Genomic DNA, 17184 nt, shown 5'->3' on the forward strand with positions numbered 1-17184 from the left:
TCACAAAATAAAATAAAAATTTTCCAGTGCAAGCTGCAGGTGGGGTTTTTTTGCCACTCCCCTTTTTAGGACTATTGTGCATTTACAGATCTTTTGTATAGAGGCCCGGGGGGAAAAGTATTGCAACTCTTTTATACACACACACGCATATATCGTTGCTTGAGGAGGAAGAGAGAGCAAAACCGAAATATATTTTTCGATTCCTTATTGTTTGCTTGGTAGTAGAGAAGCTAGAAGGTAAATTAGAGAGAAAGGGGGAGGACTCCCAATTTTTTTTTATTTCTAAATCCATGATGATCACACCGTTTGCAACTTTAGGACCCCTTACATATGCATTGCCACCCCCGCCCGCCCGCCGTTATCCCCACAATCCCTTCGCACAAACTCTTCCCGGGCGCCCCCCCCCAAAAAAAACAGGTTCTGCTTGCCTGGTCCTTTTTTTGGTTTGCGCCTGCGCGCGAAAAGGCCCTTCTTTCTGCGCCTGCGTGCTGAAGAGGCAGCGGCAGTAGGCACTTAGAAGGGAGGGGCGCGCCCGCGCACGCACACGCCTCCCTCCCGTACGCGCGCACGCACACGCTCCCCTCAGCGGCGTTGCTGGTGCGACCGAAGAGGAGGCAAGATGGCGGCCGGCGGCGGCAAGGCCTCCTCCTCCTCGTCGTCGTCGTCTTCGTCGTCGTCGTCCTCCGCTGCGGCGGCGGCGGGAGGAGGAGGAGGAGGGGCAGGAGCGGCCTCTTCTTCCTCGTCGTCGTCGGGCCCTCTGGAGGCGTCGCTGGACAGGAAGCTCCAGTCGGTGACCAACACCATGGAGTCCATCCAGGGCCTGTCGTCGTGGTGCCTGGAGAACAAGCGGCACCACAGCACCATCGTCCACCACTGGATGAAGTGGATGCGCAGATGTGAGTCTCCCCGGGGAGGATGCATGCATACATGAGTGGATGCATGGGGAGGGGCTCCTGCTCCTGGAATGGGAGGGGGCGCTGCGGAAGGGGGGCGTGTGGGGGGAGGGGTCACCTGCCGGCCTCACCTGCCTAGGGTGGGGTGTCTGCTGCTGGTGCCAGGCAGTGGCACGGAAACGGTGTGTGTGTTTGTGGCATCCCTGGCACCCCCATCGCGCTCCCCGCCTGCTCTCGCCCTGAGCGCGTGCAAGGTCTATCTATACACAGATATCGCTTGGGGTTATTTATTTTTTTGTACAAGGTGGCAATAGCACCATGAGGATGATATTTTTTTCCCTAACTTGGGTGGTTGTTGTTGGGTTGTGTCCAATACTAGTGGCATGAAAACGGGAGTGTGTGTGTGTGTGTGGCATACCTGTATCATTACCGTTACTATTATTGGATGCATATAGTTTCTATACGCAGGTATCGCTTGCGGGGGGGTTTTATACCAAGTGGCGATAGGACCATGATGCAGATTGCTTTGCTTGGAGTGTTGTTGTTATTGAGTCGTGGCCGGTATTAGTGATGGCATACCTGTACCATCATCTTCAGCGCCGTTATTGGGTGCATTCAGCTTCTATATGCAGATATTACTTGACATTTTGTACTGGTGACAATATTACCATGGTGATCATTTTTTATATTTAGAATGTTGTTGGCATTGGGGTGTGTCCAGAATGAGTGGCGTAAAAAAGGGAGGTGGCATACCTGTATCATCATCATCATCATCAATACTGTTATTGTGTGTCTGTACACAAATATTGCTTGGGGTTTGCAAACAATTGAGCAGGCATTAAAACCAGTTGCTCTGTAATCATTTTAGCCCTAGTGTCAATAACAATGTTTAAAAATTTGGCAACATTTAAAATGACATTGGGACTATTAAAGTTTTAAACATACTTTCTAAAGAACCCCATCAGCTCGAGCAGGAAGCTTTTCCAAAATGGGACGCAGCAGCCTGTCCCTTTCACCCTTATAAAAATTGCAGTACAAAAGCATGTGTGCTGTAGACTCCACAGCACCAGAACCAAATGGACAGTCTCTGATCTTGAGGATTTCCTTCCATTATCAGAGAGGGCATGGCATTAACCCTAGCCAGAAAAAATGCTCTCCTATACTTTGGCACAGATAGCTTGCCAAAATAAAGGGCACATTCTTTGCTAGGGGGAACATTTAGGCCTAAGGCTATAGAGGAGCAGGAGCAGTTTGACAGGCCAGTTTGTTTTACTTGGATTTTTATTATTAAAGTGTGTCCAGTATTAGTGGCGTGAAAAGGGCAGATGGCATACCTGTTCATTATTAGTACTGTTATTGTATGCATACAATTTCTATATGCAGATAGCACTTGGGGATTTATACAAGGTGGCAATATTACCATGATGATGATTTTTACTTGGGGTGGTGGTGGTGGTTGGGTTGTATCCAATATTAGTTGCATGAAAATGGGGGATGGCATACCTACATCATCAGTACTGTCCATACAATGTCTACATGCAGATATTACTTGATGTTTTATACAGGTGGCAATATTACCATGGTGATTATTTTACTTGGATGATTAATAATAATAATTTCATTTATTAATCACTTCCCATGAGGCATGAGAGAGATTTTACAATATGCAGCATACAAAAATACTTTTTATTCAGTGTGTGTTATTAATATTTCTATGGTGATCAGTAAGATTATTGCAATATCTCTATGTAGATTCTCCTTGGTGATTTATATGGGTGGTAATACTACTATGATGATTATCTTACTCAGCTTTTTATACATTGTTTATTGCTATTACTACTACTACTGTGATCATTAATGTTACTATGGTGGTACTGATGCTGTGTGTGTTTGTGCAGTAACTCCATTGGATTTTAGTTGGTAGCATGTACAGGGTGCATTATTACTGTGACATTTCTATGGTGGTGGTACTCCAATAGCTTTTGGGGGCATATCTCTCAAGCAGAAAGTTTGCCTCTTCCATAAGAAATCAAACATCTAGAATTAGATGATTTAGTATCTCTGTGTAGATTTTAGTTGGTAATTCATGCAAGGAACATGATCAATGTTGCTATGATTATTATGATTAATACAACAGTGGTGCTGTGTGTGTACATTGTTGATTTTAGTTGACAGTTTTCAGAGGATGCATTGTTAGCATTATTATGATGTGCCTCAGTACTTTTACTCTATGTCGATCTGCAGATTTTAGTTTATAAGGTGGATTATTAATCTATTTACAATAAGTCAGAGAACAAGTGTTGGTTTAGAAGAAGTTGTAATTGCTTCTTCCCTGCTGTCCTCAGGGCAACGTGGTCCTTCAGAAGCCCCCATGGTGGTATAATATTAATATTGCTGTGGTGAACATTATTATGGTGGAGCTTGTTATAATGATAATATTGTGTACGATAATTCTGTGTAGATTTTACTTGGCATTTTCTTCAGGGTGCATTATTAATATGATGATGATGTTGATTCCTACTACTGTACTAGTGTTTTGTGGCAATGGTGATGATGCTTGTGTGTGCAATATCTGTGTGTATATTTCACTTGGTAGTTTATGTCGCTTATTATAATGAGGATCATTATTAATATTGCTGTGATGGTGGTGATAGTGTGTCTGTACAATATCTGTATTTAGATTTGACATGGTGTTTTATACAGGATGCATTGTTAATATTACTGTGATGGATTATTATGGTGCCGATGACATCTGTGTGTACGTTTTACTTGGCTTATTATACAGGGTGCATTTCAAAGTATTCAAAGATGCTGTATACCTTCATTAAGGGTGTAAGTTAGGAATGAGGAACCTGTGCCTATCCAGTTGTTGTTGCCTTCCCAGACCCCATCAGACCCATTCAGCACACCCAGTGGTCAGGGTGGAAGGGAGTTGTAGTCCAGCAACTTCTGGACAGCCACAGATTCCTCATCGTGTACTAATTGAGCCTTGCAGCAGCCCTGCACGTTGGGATGAAAATAGGGAGAGTAGCTGTAAAGGGATTGAATGGGTTCTCCTACCAGTCATTGTTTGCTGTTATTGTGGTGTGTGTAATGTTTGTGGAAAGATAGTAGTGGCATAGCACCAGCTGTGCTTGCAGTAGGCCCAGGGTTCAATCCCCAATGGCATCTCCAGGTAGGCATGGGAACGTCCCCTGCCTGAAACCCCGGAGAGCTGCTGCCAGTCAGTGTAGACAGTACTGAGCTAAATGGACAGGTGGTCTAACTCGGGATAAGACAGCTACCTCTGTTCTTCCTAAATACATATTATTATTATTATTATTAATAATAATAATAATAAACTTTATTTATACCCTGCCCTTTTTCCAAACTGGAACTCAAGGAGGCTTTCAGATAAAAAGTACACATAATTAAGAACATACAAAAATCTGCATTAAAATATAATTAAACTACTGAAATATTAAAAACCATTTAACCACATTTAGAATACTGCAAACTCAGTTTAAATAACCATGCAGATAAAACAGTGACAGTACAGCACCCACTTCAAGCCCTGTCCTTAAGACCTTCAGGTCCCAAAGCCTGTAGGAAGAGAAAAGTCTTTACCTGCTGATGGAAGGACTGCACAGAGGAGGCCATTCTTACCTCCCTTTATAGAAAACTATTATCTGAATAGGTAAAGATTTTGGCATTTCTGTCTGGTGCATTTCAGAGTGTTCAAAGACACTATACATGTGTTTATGGTGTGTGTTTTTATCGTATTGATCCTTGCACTAGCCCTCTGCGGTGGACTGAATATGAATCTTACTTAATTATATATTGTGTATAATATCTATATGAAGATTCTAACTGACGTTTTCTACAGTGCATTTTGAATTGTTGAAAGTCAGTATATGCTTCCATTGTATGGGTTTGTCCCAATGATCCTTGCAACAGACCTGTAAGGTAGGCTGAGAATCGCTTAGCAAGTCTTTATAACAAGAATTGCTATGATGGTGATGTTTGCTGTTGATGCAAATGTTTGGATATCAGTGTACAAACGTATATGTTTATACTGTGCTCATTTTCCTTGTGGCCTTTGTGAGGGCCCTGCAAGGTATGCCAAAAATGAAGGGATTGCAAGAGAGCGGTAGGATCACTTGCTTCTTGGCCAGCAGAGTAGTGGAGCAGACAGCAAAGGGTTAACTCCTCTTCAGGAAGAAGACAGAGGCCATTCAGAAAGAACTTTGTTGTAGCCCATTTCAGTGTGTTAAGAGGCAACATATAACCCCTAAGTGTGTGTGTTTAATTTTGTGATCCTTTGCTATCCCATGCCCATGTTATTTGGGAATAAATTAAACTGAATCCAGCAGGGCTTACATCTGAGAAGAGTGTCTGCAGTATGGCAAATAGCCTGATCAATGCTTCTGAAAGGTCCAAAGGATTTTGCTTATATTATCACGGTGACCCATGTAATAGCTCTATAAGGAGGGCCAAAATTGGGACGTGTGCATGCCCAAAAAGAAGCAGTCTTAATTTATTAGCGTTTATACAGGGTGTTTCAAGAACTCAGAAACCCTTTGCATACATTAGATCAAAAGAGTTGGCTGGTCTGCTTGTTTGTAATGCTTTTCAAATGTTCGAAGGACTCATATTCCTTACTAGGTTGGGATTGATTAACACCATCCAGTAATTTGGTGGGTAACGGGAGGTTTGAGTCCTGAACTTGCAGGGTTGTCACAAAGATTCATCAAGATAACATACTCCTTGGAGCAATTAGGGAAAGTTTGATGTTATCCTGTAATTAGCACTCATGTGTCATATTATCCCTGTGACATAAGATGAGTTGCTTGGTGAACTTGATGTCTGAGTGGGCATCTGGTTTCTTTTGTTTCTCATGGAAAAGGAGCTTATTGGTGATTATTCTGTGTGAGAGCGTGGTGTTTTAGCCAACCACAGATATAGAATGGGGTATGTTCCGGTAGAATGAGATTTGTAGAATAGATGTTGCTGGCTTCTTAATAACTGGCGTGATTCCAGTTGATAAAAAATGTGCTGTTTTATATTGTCATGTGTTGGCTTGATTGTCTACGAACAGCAGGATATTAAATCCATTATATACATTTTAAAAGACCTCCAAGCTGCTTCTTCTGCTGCTGCTGGTAGTGGTGTTTTTCAAAACAAGTGTAATTGCCTTGTACCTCTTCACAAGTGCATAACTTAGTCCCAAGGCTGAATGGCGTACACAGATTCTACAGGTTGTCAGGTAGATAAGCCATTCCCCCTCTCTTGATTTTTGCAATTAAGGGGTTAGGGGGGAAATGCTGGGGGGATGCAAGTAGCCTTCCAAATGAGTCCATGGAAGTTGCTAAGTTTTCAGGCCATCTGGTGGATGCCTGTATTAGTCATTTGTTGCCTTGTTTAAAAAATGAAAGGGCAAACTTATGAATCTTGCCTCACTGCAGTCAGTAGAGACAGTGCTTAGCTAGACGGACCAGTGATCTGACTCAGCATAAGGCAGTTTCCTGTGTTCCCATAGCCCCCAACATGGCTGGTGGTCAGGGATGACCAGGGAGGTAGAGGGCCACAGGTTCTCCATCTCTTCCTTAAATAAGGACACGGATTCACCCACTATGTTATGAGACATGTGGAAATGAAGTTGCTAACAAGGATTCACAAACATACACACACGCTCTTGGCATTTAAAAGCTTTCAGATAGGCTTGCAAATTGCCACTTGCCCAGCAGCCTGTGGTGAGCAGCTCTCTAGGATTTCAGGTAGAGGTCTCTCCCAGTCCTCCTTGGAGACACAGGGAATCAAACCAGGGACTTTCTGCATGTAAAGTAGATGCTCTACCACTGGACTATGGTCCTTCCCCTTAATTGGGAGTTGGGAGTCCACCAAATTCTGGAGTGCCATAGGTTCGACATCCCCAGCTTGAGTCCTCAGCATGGATGTGGTTTCCAAGAAACAGCATGGCCACCTTGATTTCTCAGAGCTTTGGACAAACTATTTTGATCTGGCCTCTAGGATAATGCTTGAGGCTCTGGGAAACTTGTGAAATGTAGGTTGCATTTCCAAGCAAGGCTTCTCACTATCCTCTTGAAATCCTTGTCAGTCCTGTATGTGTGTCTCTGAATCTGCGTAACAGTGGTGTGGATTTCATGATGTTTATGTTCTATGGCTGCAGCTGAGCTGAAGCTTGTTCCTGCAGGGTAAAATACTGCTTAAGCTGTAATTGAAACAAGCACTCCTGCAAACATTACAATGTAGCCGGGAACACCCTAAAAGTGTGTGACTGTTCTGGTGTCGTTGGTGCTGTTGTCTTGGCATGCTTCCTGGAAATAATATGAATAAAATAAGCAAAGTAATTGGATTTTACTGGAACAACTTCTGTTGGCTTTAGGTAAATGCAAACCTGAGTTACAAGTCAAGAGTGTTTTGGTAGCCATGAATATAGTTAGTGGTGTTGGATGTCAGCTGTTCCTTTTTTTGCAAAGATCAGCTTCTGAACTTGCACCTGATTGTATGCTACTTCTTGTGATGTGTAAACTCCCTCTTTATTCCCTCAGGGTCTGGAAGTGCTGGGTGGATTATCTGAGAATATTGGGGGTGCACTGAAGACATTTCTTAGAAAATAACCTTAGTTCATGCTCTTGTTCCAAACCTTGGAAGGGTGCCATAAAACACTGGTGTTATTTTATAGGGACTCTTTATGCGAGAATCATGATTGTCTATATCTAGTGCATAATCTTTATGGTAATTAAACATGGTAGTTTTAGCAGTCAAGGTGATGTACAGAAAATGTGATCAGACGTGGCAAACTTCTTGTGAAGATAAATTAATGTTGTTTATCAGAACCTCAGTGCGCTATCCAGTAGCTGCTCTGGAAAATCTTGTGTTTTTTAAAATGAAATGTTTCCTATTCCAGTGAAAAAGCTTCTGGTGAATGTAGTGGCAAAGTTTGCCACTAACCATGAGTTGTCCCTTAGACAAGCAGACACACCACAGCTTGTTTCTCTAAAACATGGTTTGTTTCTGAAGCTTGGTAAGGATCCAGGGTGGGGGTGGGGCAAACAAACCATGGCTAAGCAGGGTTCAGACATAATGCCAAACCAAGCTACATGGTTCACAAGCTAGCCACAAACCAAGCCACATTTGGTCTGGTAGGTGGTTCTGACATTCAAACAAACCACACTTTGGCTAACTGTTGGCAGGGCTGTACTTGTGTTAGAGCGTCTCCTTTGCATGCAGAAGGGCCCTAGTTCAATCCCTGGCCTTTTGTGGGTAGGGGTGGGGGAGACTCCTGCTTGAAACCCTGGAGAGCTGCTGACACTCAGTGTAGACGATATGAGCTAGATGGATCCCCAGTGGCTGCCTTACTATAAAGCGACTTCCTGCGTTCCTAAACGTGGTTTAGTAATCTGTGTCAACCAGACCAATATGTGAGCATAGGCAGAGTGTTTGGTCTAGGTAGGACAGCCCTGATTCCTGCCCTGATTCTCCAGCCCTGATTCCATCCAAGTGATAATGGACTGCAACAGCCATTGGCCCTAGCCAGTACACCCGGTAGTCGGAGATGCTGGAAGCTATTAATCCAGCATCATCTTGTGTGAGGGGGAGTTTCACAAAGGCTAAACTAGGAGACCTTTCCGGGTTTTGTATGTGCTGCTGGTATGCAAATTCCATACCTGAGAATCAGTTCTCATCAGCACCTGTTGGCGGGGGGGGGGGGGAGGCCGCACCAGCCCTGGTACTTTGCTGGGTTCTCCTCTGCCCTAAATATGGGTTGTTTCAGCAGATGCTTTTTCACACTTGCTCTGTAGGTTATGGCCCTGGCTTGATTTCTAGGCGAATCTGTTTTGAAAAGAGCTACTGGTTGTCAAAGACCTTGGGAACTTATAGGACCTGGTTGCTGATGCACACATTGTATACATGAACTGAATGGAAACTTGGGAATGCCTGTTTGAAATGTCACACAGTGTTGGCATCAGGGCTGTGGAGTCGGAGTCGTGGAGTTGAAGTTGGGAGCAATTTTGGGTGGAGTCGGAGTTGGAAGCAATTTTGGGTGGAGTCGGAGTCAGTAGAAATGTACTGACTCCGACTTCCAAATAAATTTTGATTGACAAGAAGCAATTTTGGGTTGAGTCGGAGTCGGACAGTAGAAAAATAGAGGAGTCGGAGTTGAAGGTTTGGTGTACCGACTCCACAGCCCTGGTTGGCATCATTCATCCAACCTAGATGTTGGCAAGATCATAAAGCCCTGCTGCAGCTACCATATCTGGGGCATACTCCAGTTTCAAACATCATTATTCCAAAATCCCATTCATTGCAGTTGAACTCCCACTTAAGAGAGGCCTAGAATCAGGGGCATAGAAGTTGCCCTCCTCAGATTTCTTTCGTATCTAGAAAGAAAACAGTAAAGTAACCCATGCAAAACTGCTCTTGAAACTTCTGCGTATATATATTTGTAAATATTAACTGTGTTAATTCTGACCAGGGAAAAAGAGAAGCATCTGTAGAAATGATGCTTGAATAACTTCCCTTGGCTTGGAGAACGGCACACAAATTTAGATGAGCAAGAGGTAAGGTTGTGTTGCTTACCTTCAGAGTCTGGGATTTTTCATTCATAGAGTGAAATGTGTGGATTGAGGGCCCTCTCCAAGTTGGACAAAAAGCTAGGAGAGAAGTGTACATATACACATGTGTGTGTGTGTGTGTATAACATTGGTCTTTTGTTCATATTGCTGTATGTAACGCATCCTTCAGGTTTAGCAGAATGACTTGTCAATTGGCATGGGAAAGTTGCTCTTCAAGTGTGGGAGAAGTTTTGTGTAGCATGTGTTAAGCGCATGTGTGTATACATTTAAAAATATGAAGGCCTCCCCAAACAAAAAGAAAAATATTGAGAAAAACCTGGTTTACTGCCCCCCAAAATATACTTTTAGTTTTTCTGATGGAACAGAGCCACTGTGCGGTGGTTAGAGAGTTGAGCTAGAACCTGAGAGGTCAGGATGCAAATCCCCACTCATCCATGAACCTCACTGGGTGACGTTGGGCCAGTCACTGTCTCTCAGCTAACCTACCTCACAAGGTTGTTGTGAGGATAAAATGGAGAAGAGGAGAACCATGTTTGTAGACAATCTTGAGCTCCTTGGAGGACAGGTGGGATATAAATGTAATAAATAAAATAATAATAAATTTGAAGGGCAGTATCAGTGCTGGCCATACCCAAGAATAAACCCATTAGGCTCAACACACTTAAGTCTGAGTACGATTTAGCCGGCTATCACTCAAAAGGTTGAGGAACACGGGGGGGGGAAACCTGATGACAAAAAAAATGAAAAAATACTCAAAATGTGCAGTAAGATGATTTTTATATAAGGCATCCATTTATTTCTTATTTTCTATAAACCGTATCCAGCTAACTTCTAGTCAGCGTAAACCCACTGAAATTAATGGGCCTAAGTTAGTCCTGCCCATTAATTTCAGTGGGTTTGCTCTGAGCATGACGCACATTGGATGCAACCCTTAATTTTACAGGCAGCTTTTGAGGCTTGCCCCCCTCAAAGTGGCTCCCAATGTGTTAACAACAAACCCTATAACATTTTAAATAATTAAATAATCATTATCTAAAACATTTCACAACTAATAATTGTTACAACAGCAGATAAAAAACAATAGCAGGCTAAATAAGTATGTGAAAGCAGACAGCTAGTATTGCAGCAGCCTCTCTTCTACCACCTGAAGACAGCAAAGTTGTGTCCCTTCCAACCACCAAATAATACTACACTATTTGGCTTTTCTAAGAGTGCCATGTTTTCCTTTACTTTTTCTTTCTGCCTGCCCCAGAACCTGTGCGTTTTGTTTAAGGTATGGGACAGAACCAGGTTATAAGATCAGCTTTAACGTCTCGGAGATGGGGAGTGGCCATTGCTTCTTTATCCCAGGTGTGTAACCTGATATCTCAGCACTTGAGAGAGAGAGAGACTTAGCCTGCAGTCTCCATCTGGGAACTGAGTCTACAGGCTGACTTCACAGCTGCAACATCCAGCCTATTTTTTCTACCTCTTTGCTTTTCTTATTTTTTCCTCATCCACACCACCCCTTACTTTGTTTAATATCATGCCCTGATAAAGAGTTCTGCAGTACTCAAAAGCTTGCCACATTTTTTGTGACTAATAAAAGGTATTGACCAACTGTGGACTTTGGGTTTTGCAGATTTGCTGATGCTCAGTTGATGTTTGGTGATTGAACACTAATTAATGCCTTGAATAATAAAATGACATTCAATAAAGACAAATGCAGGATTCTGCATTTAGGCCACAAAAACAAAATGCACGGGTACAGGATGGGAAATACCTGGCTTAGCAGTAGTGCGTGTGAGAAGGACCTTGGAATTGCAGTGGATCGCAAGTTGAACATGACCCAGCAGTGTGATGCTGCGGCAAAAAAAGGCAAACGTGGTTTTGGGCTGCATAAACAGAGCTATAGTTTCCAGGTCGAGGGAAGTAATACTCCCACTATATTCTGCATTGGTCAGGCCCAGAGGTTGGAAAAGTTACTTTTTTTGAACTACAACTCCCATCAGCCCCAGCCAGCATGGCCACTGGATTGGGCTGATGGGAGTTGTAGTTCAAAAAAGTAACTTTTCCAAGCTCTGGCCCTCATCTGGAATACTGCGTTCAGTTCTGGGCGCCTCATTTTAAGAAAGATGTAGACAAGTTAGAGCGGGTCCAGAAGAGGGCGACGAGGATGATAGCTGGTATGGAGAACAAGTCTTATGAGGAAAGGTTGAAGGAACTTGGCATGTTCAGTCTGGTGAAGAGAAGGCTGAGGGGTGACATGATTGCACTCTTTAAGTACCTGAAGGGCTGTCACATAGAGGAGGGTACAGATTTGTTATCTGCTGCCCCAGAGGGTAGGACTAGGTCTAATGGTTTTAAGTTGCAGGAGCGTAGATTCAGATTGGACATTAGAAGGAACTTCTTGACAGTAAGGGCGGTTCGGCAATGGAACCGACTGCCTAGGGAGGTGGTGGGATCCCCTTCGCTGGATGTCTTCAAGCAGAGGCTGGACAGCTATCTGCGGGAGATGCTCTAGCTGTGGATTTCCTGCTGTGAGCAGGGGGTTGGACTCGATGGCCTACAAGGCCCCTTCCAACTCTATGATTCTATGATTCTAAGTTGTTTCTTAAAAGGTAGGTAGGGTGTGTGTGTGTGTAAAAAAACTACTGAGCTGCAGTGTTGCTAGCAAGAAAGATGATGTTCAGTTGACGAAGCAGCAGCATTAGGAACGGTTGTGATTTATTTATCATTTATTTTGCATTATTGTACACCACATTTTGTCAAAACAATCTCGAAGTGGTTTACATCAAAGCAAAACTTAACAATAAGAATTGCAGAGACAGTAAAAGTAAACAGTCAAAAGCCAAGAGTAAATCGGTATAAAATACAGATACTGGATTAATGCTACATGATTTAGACATTTAAAACTTCCATAAATTTTGAAGTCAGGAGTGAGGAACAGTATTTCTCCTAGGGATTTTGGGAGATAATGGACATATATCAGATCTAAGCTTTACTACTGTTTTAAGAACATTGGGTCCCTTTTGTGCCTTTCTGGCCCTTTGTGCAATTGTGCTGGGTCCTTTTGTTTCTCATTGCTGTGATTTCATGGCCTACACCTGGAGTGCAGGTGCTGCAGCTCTGTGCTGCAGGAGTGGGTGTCCAGGTATTAAATTGCCAAGTGTAATACACTATCCTGTTTGTTTTGCTGCTTTTCAGAATATACCAGGAAGTTATTGTCCGTGGTAACTTCTGGGGCGTAATGGTGTAGTGTTGTGGTTATGAGGCTGCAATTGTACACACGCTTAGTTCATAGTAAGCCCCCATTGTACTCAGCAAGGCTTGCTTCCAAATAAAGCAAGGTTAAGATCCAACTGCATGATTGTGAGCTTTGGGGGATTCTCCAGTTGAGTCTCACCCCAGCCATGAACTCATTTAAATAGTTTTAGGAAAATGAACTGCCTCTTTACCAAATTCCTGCAGTGTGGAGGTAACACAGGCCTACCTCTCAGGGTTATTGTCCGAGACAATCGACATTAAATGTTTTGAATGTTTGAAACATGTGCTGTAAATGAAGAAGGAGCAACTAATTGTGGGACCCTTTGAAGCTGTTTGCTGTTTTTATTCATTGTGGCATATGACAGTGTGGTGGTCTGTCAGCCTCCAGCTGTTGTTGACATTTCTTGCCCATCCTGTCAACTCCCCATAATGGTGGGGTTTTCACATGAAGGAAAAGAGATGCCTAATTCACAGCCTCTCATCTAATGGGCAAAGGGAGACTGAGGGGAGCATAACAGACAGAATTATGCACATGTGAGTAAATTCAATGCACAGATTTTGAAAGCAGCACAAAAAGGCCAGGGGTCACCAGATTTGGGTGTGAATCGGATGTTGCTAGTGGAATGTTTTCTTTTGTTTTGCAAAGCTTGGAGAAGCTTCGATTGTTTGCCGTAAGGGGCTTAATTCTGTCAGTGGCTGCTTTCATACATAGGTTGAGCCTGGGGTGGTGGCTTGTGGTTTATCAGGCGCACGCTGTCCAGTTGCCTCCACTCCACTCCTTCCCTGGCCATATGGGAGTAACAAGCTACACAGCCAGGATCGCCAGTCAACCTTAAACCAAGGTTTGAGGGTAGCTTCTGAATCCTGGCCTTTTTCCTTCCAGTTGTACCAGTGACGTGAGTTTTCAGGAAAACGTTCACATTGTGTCAGAAAATTTCCTGATGCCATAGGGAGTGAGCTAATTTAGCATGCTTATTTTACTTGTGGTTAGTAAATAAAGTTAAAAACTCTGAAGCTTGCCTAATGCCTTGTTTGCCATTGGTATCCTTTCATTGTTACTTACAAACTTATGAAATGGAAAGTTTTTCTAAGGGAAAAATAAAGCACTGTAAAAATTTCCACCCCACATCACTGGTGCTCAAGCCTGCTGCTCTTTCCAAAGAAGTAATAAGCCAGCAACTCTGGCCTGTTATCATGATGTGTGAATACAGTCAGTACCTGCAAAACCTTGGTTTATGCTGTTCAGCCAGGATGACGGTTGGGAGTAGTGGGACCCAAAGCTATCTGCTCTTTTAACAGTCATAAAGTGGAATTGCTAATACCCTGAAACTTTACAGCTCATTGGAAGCCACTGGACTAAAATCTCCATGTGGGTGGGCATAACCACCATGGCATGCTTGCCAGTCTTTGCCTAATGGTGTGGTGGGCAGCCCTGAATTCAATGCACAAAACCTTTAGCTTTGAAGGTCTGTCTCATGTGCTATTCCTTTCATGTTTTGTGCACGAATTGCATTTCCTAAGGCCCTGAATCTTGCTGCAAGAGCTTTTAGATACCCTCTTAACAAGCCTCCCAGCCTGAAGAAAGGAATAAAATGGCTAGTGTTTGTCCTGACAGCCTCCCTCCATGCACTTGCAGCCAAAAATGTAAAATTACAGCTGGGATGGTACAGCTTTCTTGTCCCGGGCAGATGGCAGGCAGGGCAATGGCATTATTGTGTCGGGGAAGCGATGGATATCTGCATTCCTATGACTCTAAAGGTGCCTAGGGTTTGAGAGGTCTTAGGGAATTGTCAGAAAATAATTTCATCATCATCAGCGTAATCATGGTTTATTTGTATGCCGCCTTTCCATAGTAATCTGATGCTCAAGGCGGCTCACAACATGAAAGAAATTACATAATTCTCTATTACAAAACAAAACTCAAACAGTAAGCTATACGTTTTTAAATATCTGAAGAAATGTAAGATGTCAGTGACTCCACTCCCATTGACTCCTGGCCCAAACAATTGTGGAGTCATAGGGTTGCCCATTTTATACTCTTTGGGGGTGCTGGAGAGGTTTGGCTGCCCTGTTTTCCGCTTGGTCCAGCTAAGATATAAATAGGCACTGAGGTGGGGAGAGGAGGCCGCTTGAGTGGACTGGCCAATTTGCTTGCAACTCCTTCAGGGGGTGAGGGTGGGCCCCCAGAATCTCACATTTGAGAAGCTTGCTTGGCTCTGAATGATGCTTGTGGTCAAAACGCCTCTGCTAATATTTGTGGCTTCACCTCCTGAGAAGCAAGACCCACCCCCTTTCCTTGATGTATGGCTGTCTGTGTGGGGTGGCCACATTACTCCTGGGGTCCTTGCACTGCTTCCACCTGAGTCGTGGTGGGGTTAATCATTCATCCTGCAGGTGTGCCAAAGGGCTCCGCAGCAGCCTCCCAGAGTGCGTTAGGGCAGCAAATGGATACGTGGCAACCTGCAATCTTGTGCTTGCAGGTTGCCCAAAGAGAAGTGCTGCTCCATCTCAAGGAGCTGAGAGCCCTTGAAGTTAAGAGAGGAGCAGGGGGGGGAGGGGCTGGCAGAGAACTAAAGGGCAGGGCTAGGAAAAGCCTTCAAAGATGCCGCGTTGCATGTTGAAAGAGCCAGTCCTGCACAGGTTACAGTTCCTAGGCTAGGGGGTTACCAGCCTTTTTGGACCTGCAAGAACTTCTGCAAACTGGAGGAGCTCTTGTGGGCATCATAGACACACCACAGCTAAGCACGCAGAGATGGCCTCTGGGGCACCTGTGTCCAGCCCCTGGCCTAGCCAGCTCCCTGCTGCTGCTTGAGGTGCCAGGTGTCTGGGATCTTTCCTCATCCCCGCAGAAGAGCTGCTGGTGGCAGCGGCTTTCAGAATGAGAGTGACAAGATCATTCAGTCCCTCATGGGTGGGTGTTGAGTAAATGGTGAATCATAGTGATAGTATATCAGAAAGCCTTCCCCCCTGCTACCAAAAGAAGTTTACTTACTCTCTTGATTTTGCTGCTCCATTCAAGAGGGGAAAATAACTTGTTTTCAAGCAACGACTTGTGGTCTTACGCACAGGTACTAAGGAGTAACTCCCATTGAAGTTAAGCAGGGCTTCTTTCTGAGTACACATGTATGGGATGGTGTTATAAAAATAGCTTCCAGGTTATTTGGGAGAGGGTGCTTTGTCTCGGACAGCTTGGGGAACCTTGGGGGTATTCGTGTGTGTGTGTTAGAGGTGTATGCTCTTGTGCTTCAGCTCTGAGCTTCTCAAACGGGTCTGGCTGAATAGGAGCACAAAAGGGTCGCCAGCCTCTCTGGCAGTCGGGGGTCAGGGCAGGGAACTTGTGGCCCTCCAGACGTTGCAAGTCTTTTAATTCCCTGCGGCCACTTCTCCAGGCCCAGTCTTGGGAAGAATAGGAGTGATGCATCCTCTTGGCTCCTTTTCAAGCAGTCAGCTGCACAGACGGATTGAGCTGCAGGCACCCGTGTTTTTTTTTTTTTTTTGGCTGGATGAGGTGACTTGCCTTTTACAGGCTCCGAGGAGGCAGTTCACAGAGACAGGCCTGTAGGTCCTTTGCAGGCAACCAGCCCCACCAGTGCTGGAAGTGGGACTGTGCACAGCAGCAGTTATTGCTGTCGCTACGGTATGGGCTTGCGCTCTTGAGACCTAGAAGGTGTTTTCCCTTCGGAGCGTCTGCAGGTATGGTGTGAGGCAGCTGTGAAACAGGCAGATTCCATGCTAGGGATCATTAGGAGAGGGGTTGAAAATAAAATTGCTGCTATGCAAAGCTACGGTGCGGCCACACTGGAATATGTGTATAGTTCTGGTCGCCTCACTTCATAAAGGATATTGGAAAAGGTTCAGAAAAAGGCAACCAAAATGATCGGTTTGTGTAACCTCCCCCCATAAGGAGAAATTAAAACATTTTGAGCTTTTCAGTCTAGAAAACGGCTAGTAAATAGTGAGAAGTTTATAAAATCACGCATGGTGTGGAGAAAGTGGATAGGAGAGCTCTTCTCCCTCTCTCCCAATACTAGTCCCAAGTCATCCAGTGATGGTGAAGCAAAGAGCAGGAGATTAAGGGCAGCGAAAGAGAAACAGGACTTCACACAGTGCGCAGTTCAGCTGTGGAATTCACTGCCACAGCAGGTAGCGATGCCCTCCAACTTTGTTGGCTTTCAGAGGGGACCAGACACATCTACTGGAGGATAAGGCTTTCGTTGATGACGTGCTACCTTCCAGGATCAGAGGCTGGATGCCTCTGAATACCAGTTGCTGGGGAACCACAGCGGGAGCAGACTCTTGCACTTGTATCCTGCTTGGGGGCTTCCCATTAGGGCATCTGGTTGGCCACTGTGAGCCTAGGATGCTGGATCCAGAAGGGCCCCCTTCTGACGTTCTTACTGGAGCTGCTTCCGACTCCTCTGATCTAATGGCATTACCACCTGAAGTGCTGAGAGCAGTGTAGCTTA

The 17184-nt window shown here is 44.3% G+C and overlaps 1 protein-coding gene across 1 annotated transcript in view; it reads left to right on the forward strand.

Annotated features, from left to right (window-relative positions):
- Positions 1-559: 559 nt before the first annotated feature.
- RPRD2 (regulation of nuclear pre-mRNA domain containing 2) overlaps positions 560-17184 on the forward strand; it is a 43995-nt gene continuing 27370 nt past the window's right edge. Inside the window, 1 exon segment of the mRNA XM_061606780.1 lies at positions 560-896. Coding sequence (XP_061462764.1) covers positions 620-896 — 277 coding nt within the window. The 5' untranslated portion in view covers positions 560-619.

The sequence above is a fragment of the Rhineura floridana genome, chromosome 22, assembly GCF_030035675.1.
Source record: "Rhineura floridana isolate rRhiFlo1 chromosome 22, rRhiFlo1.hap2, whole genome shotgun sequence".
In the NCBI taxonomy this organism is placed as follows: Eukaryota; Metazoa; Chordata; class Lepidosauria; order Squamata; family Rhineuridae; genus Rhineura; species Rhineura floridana.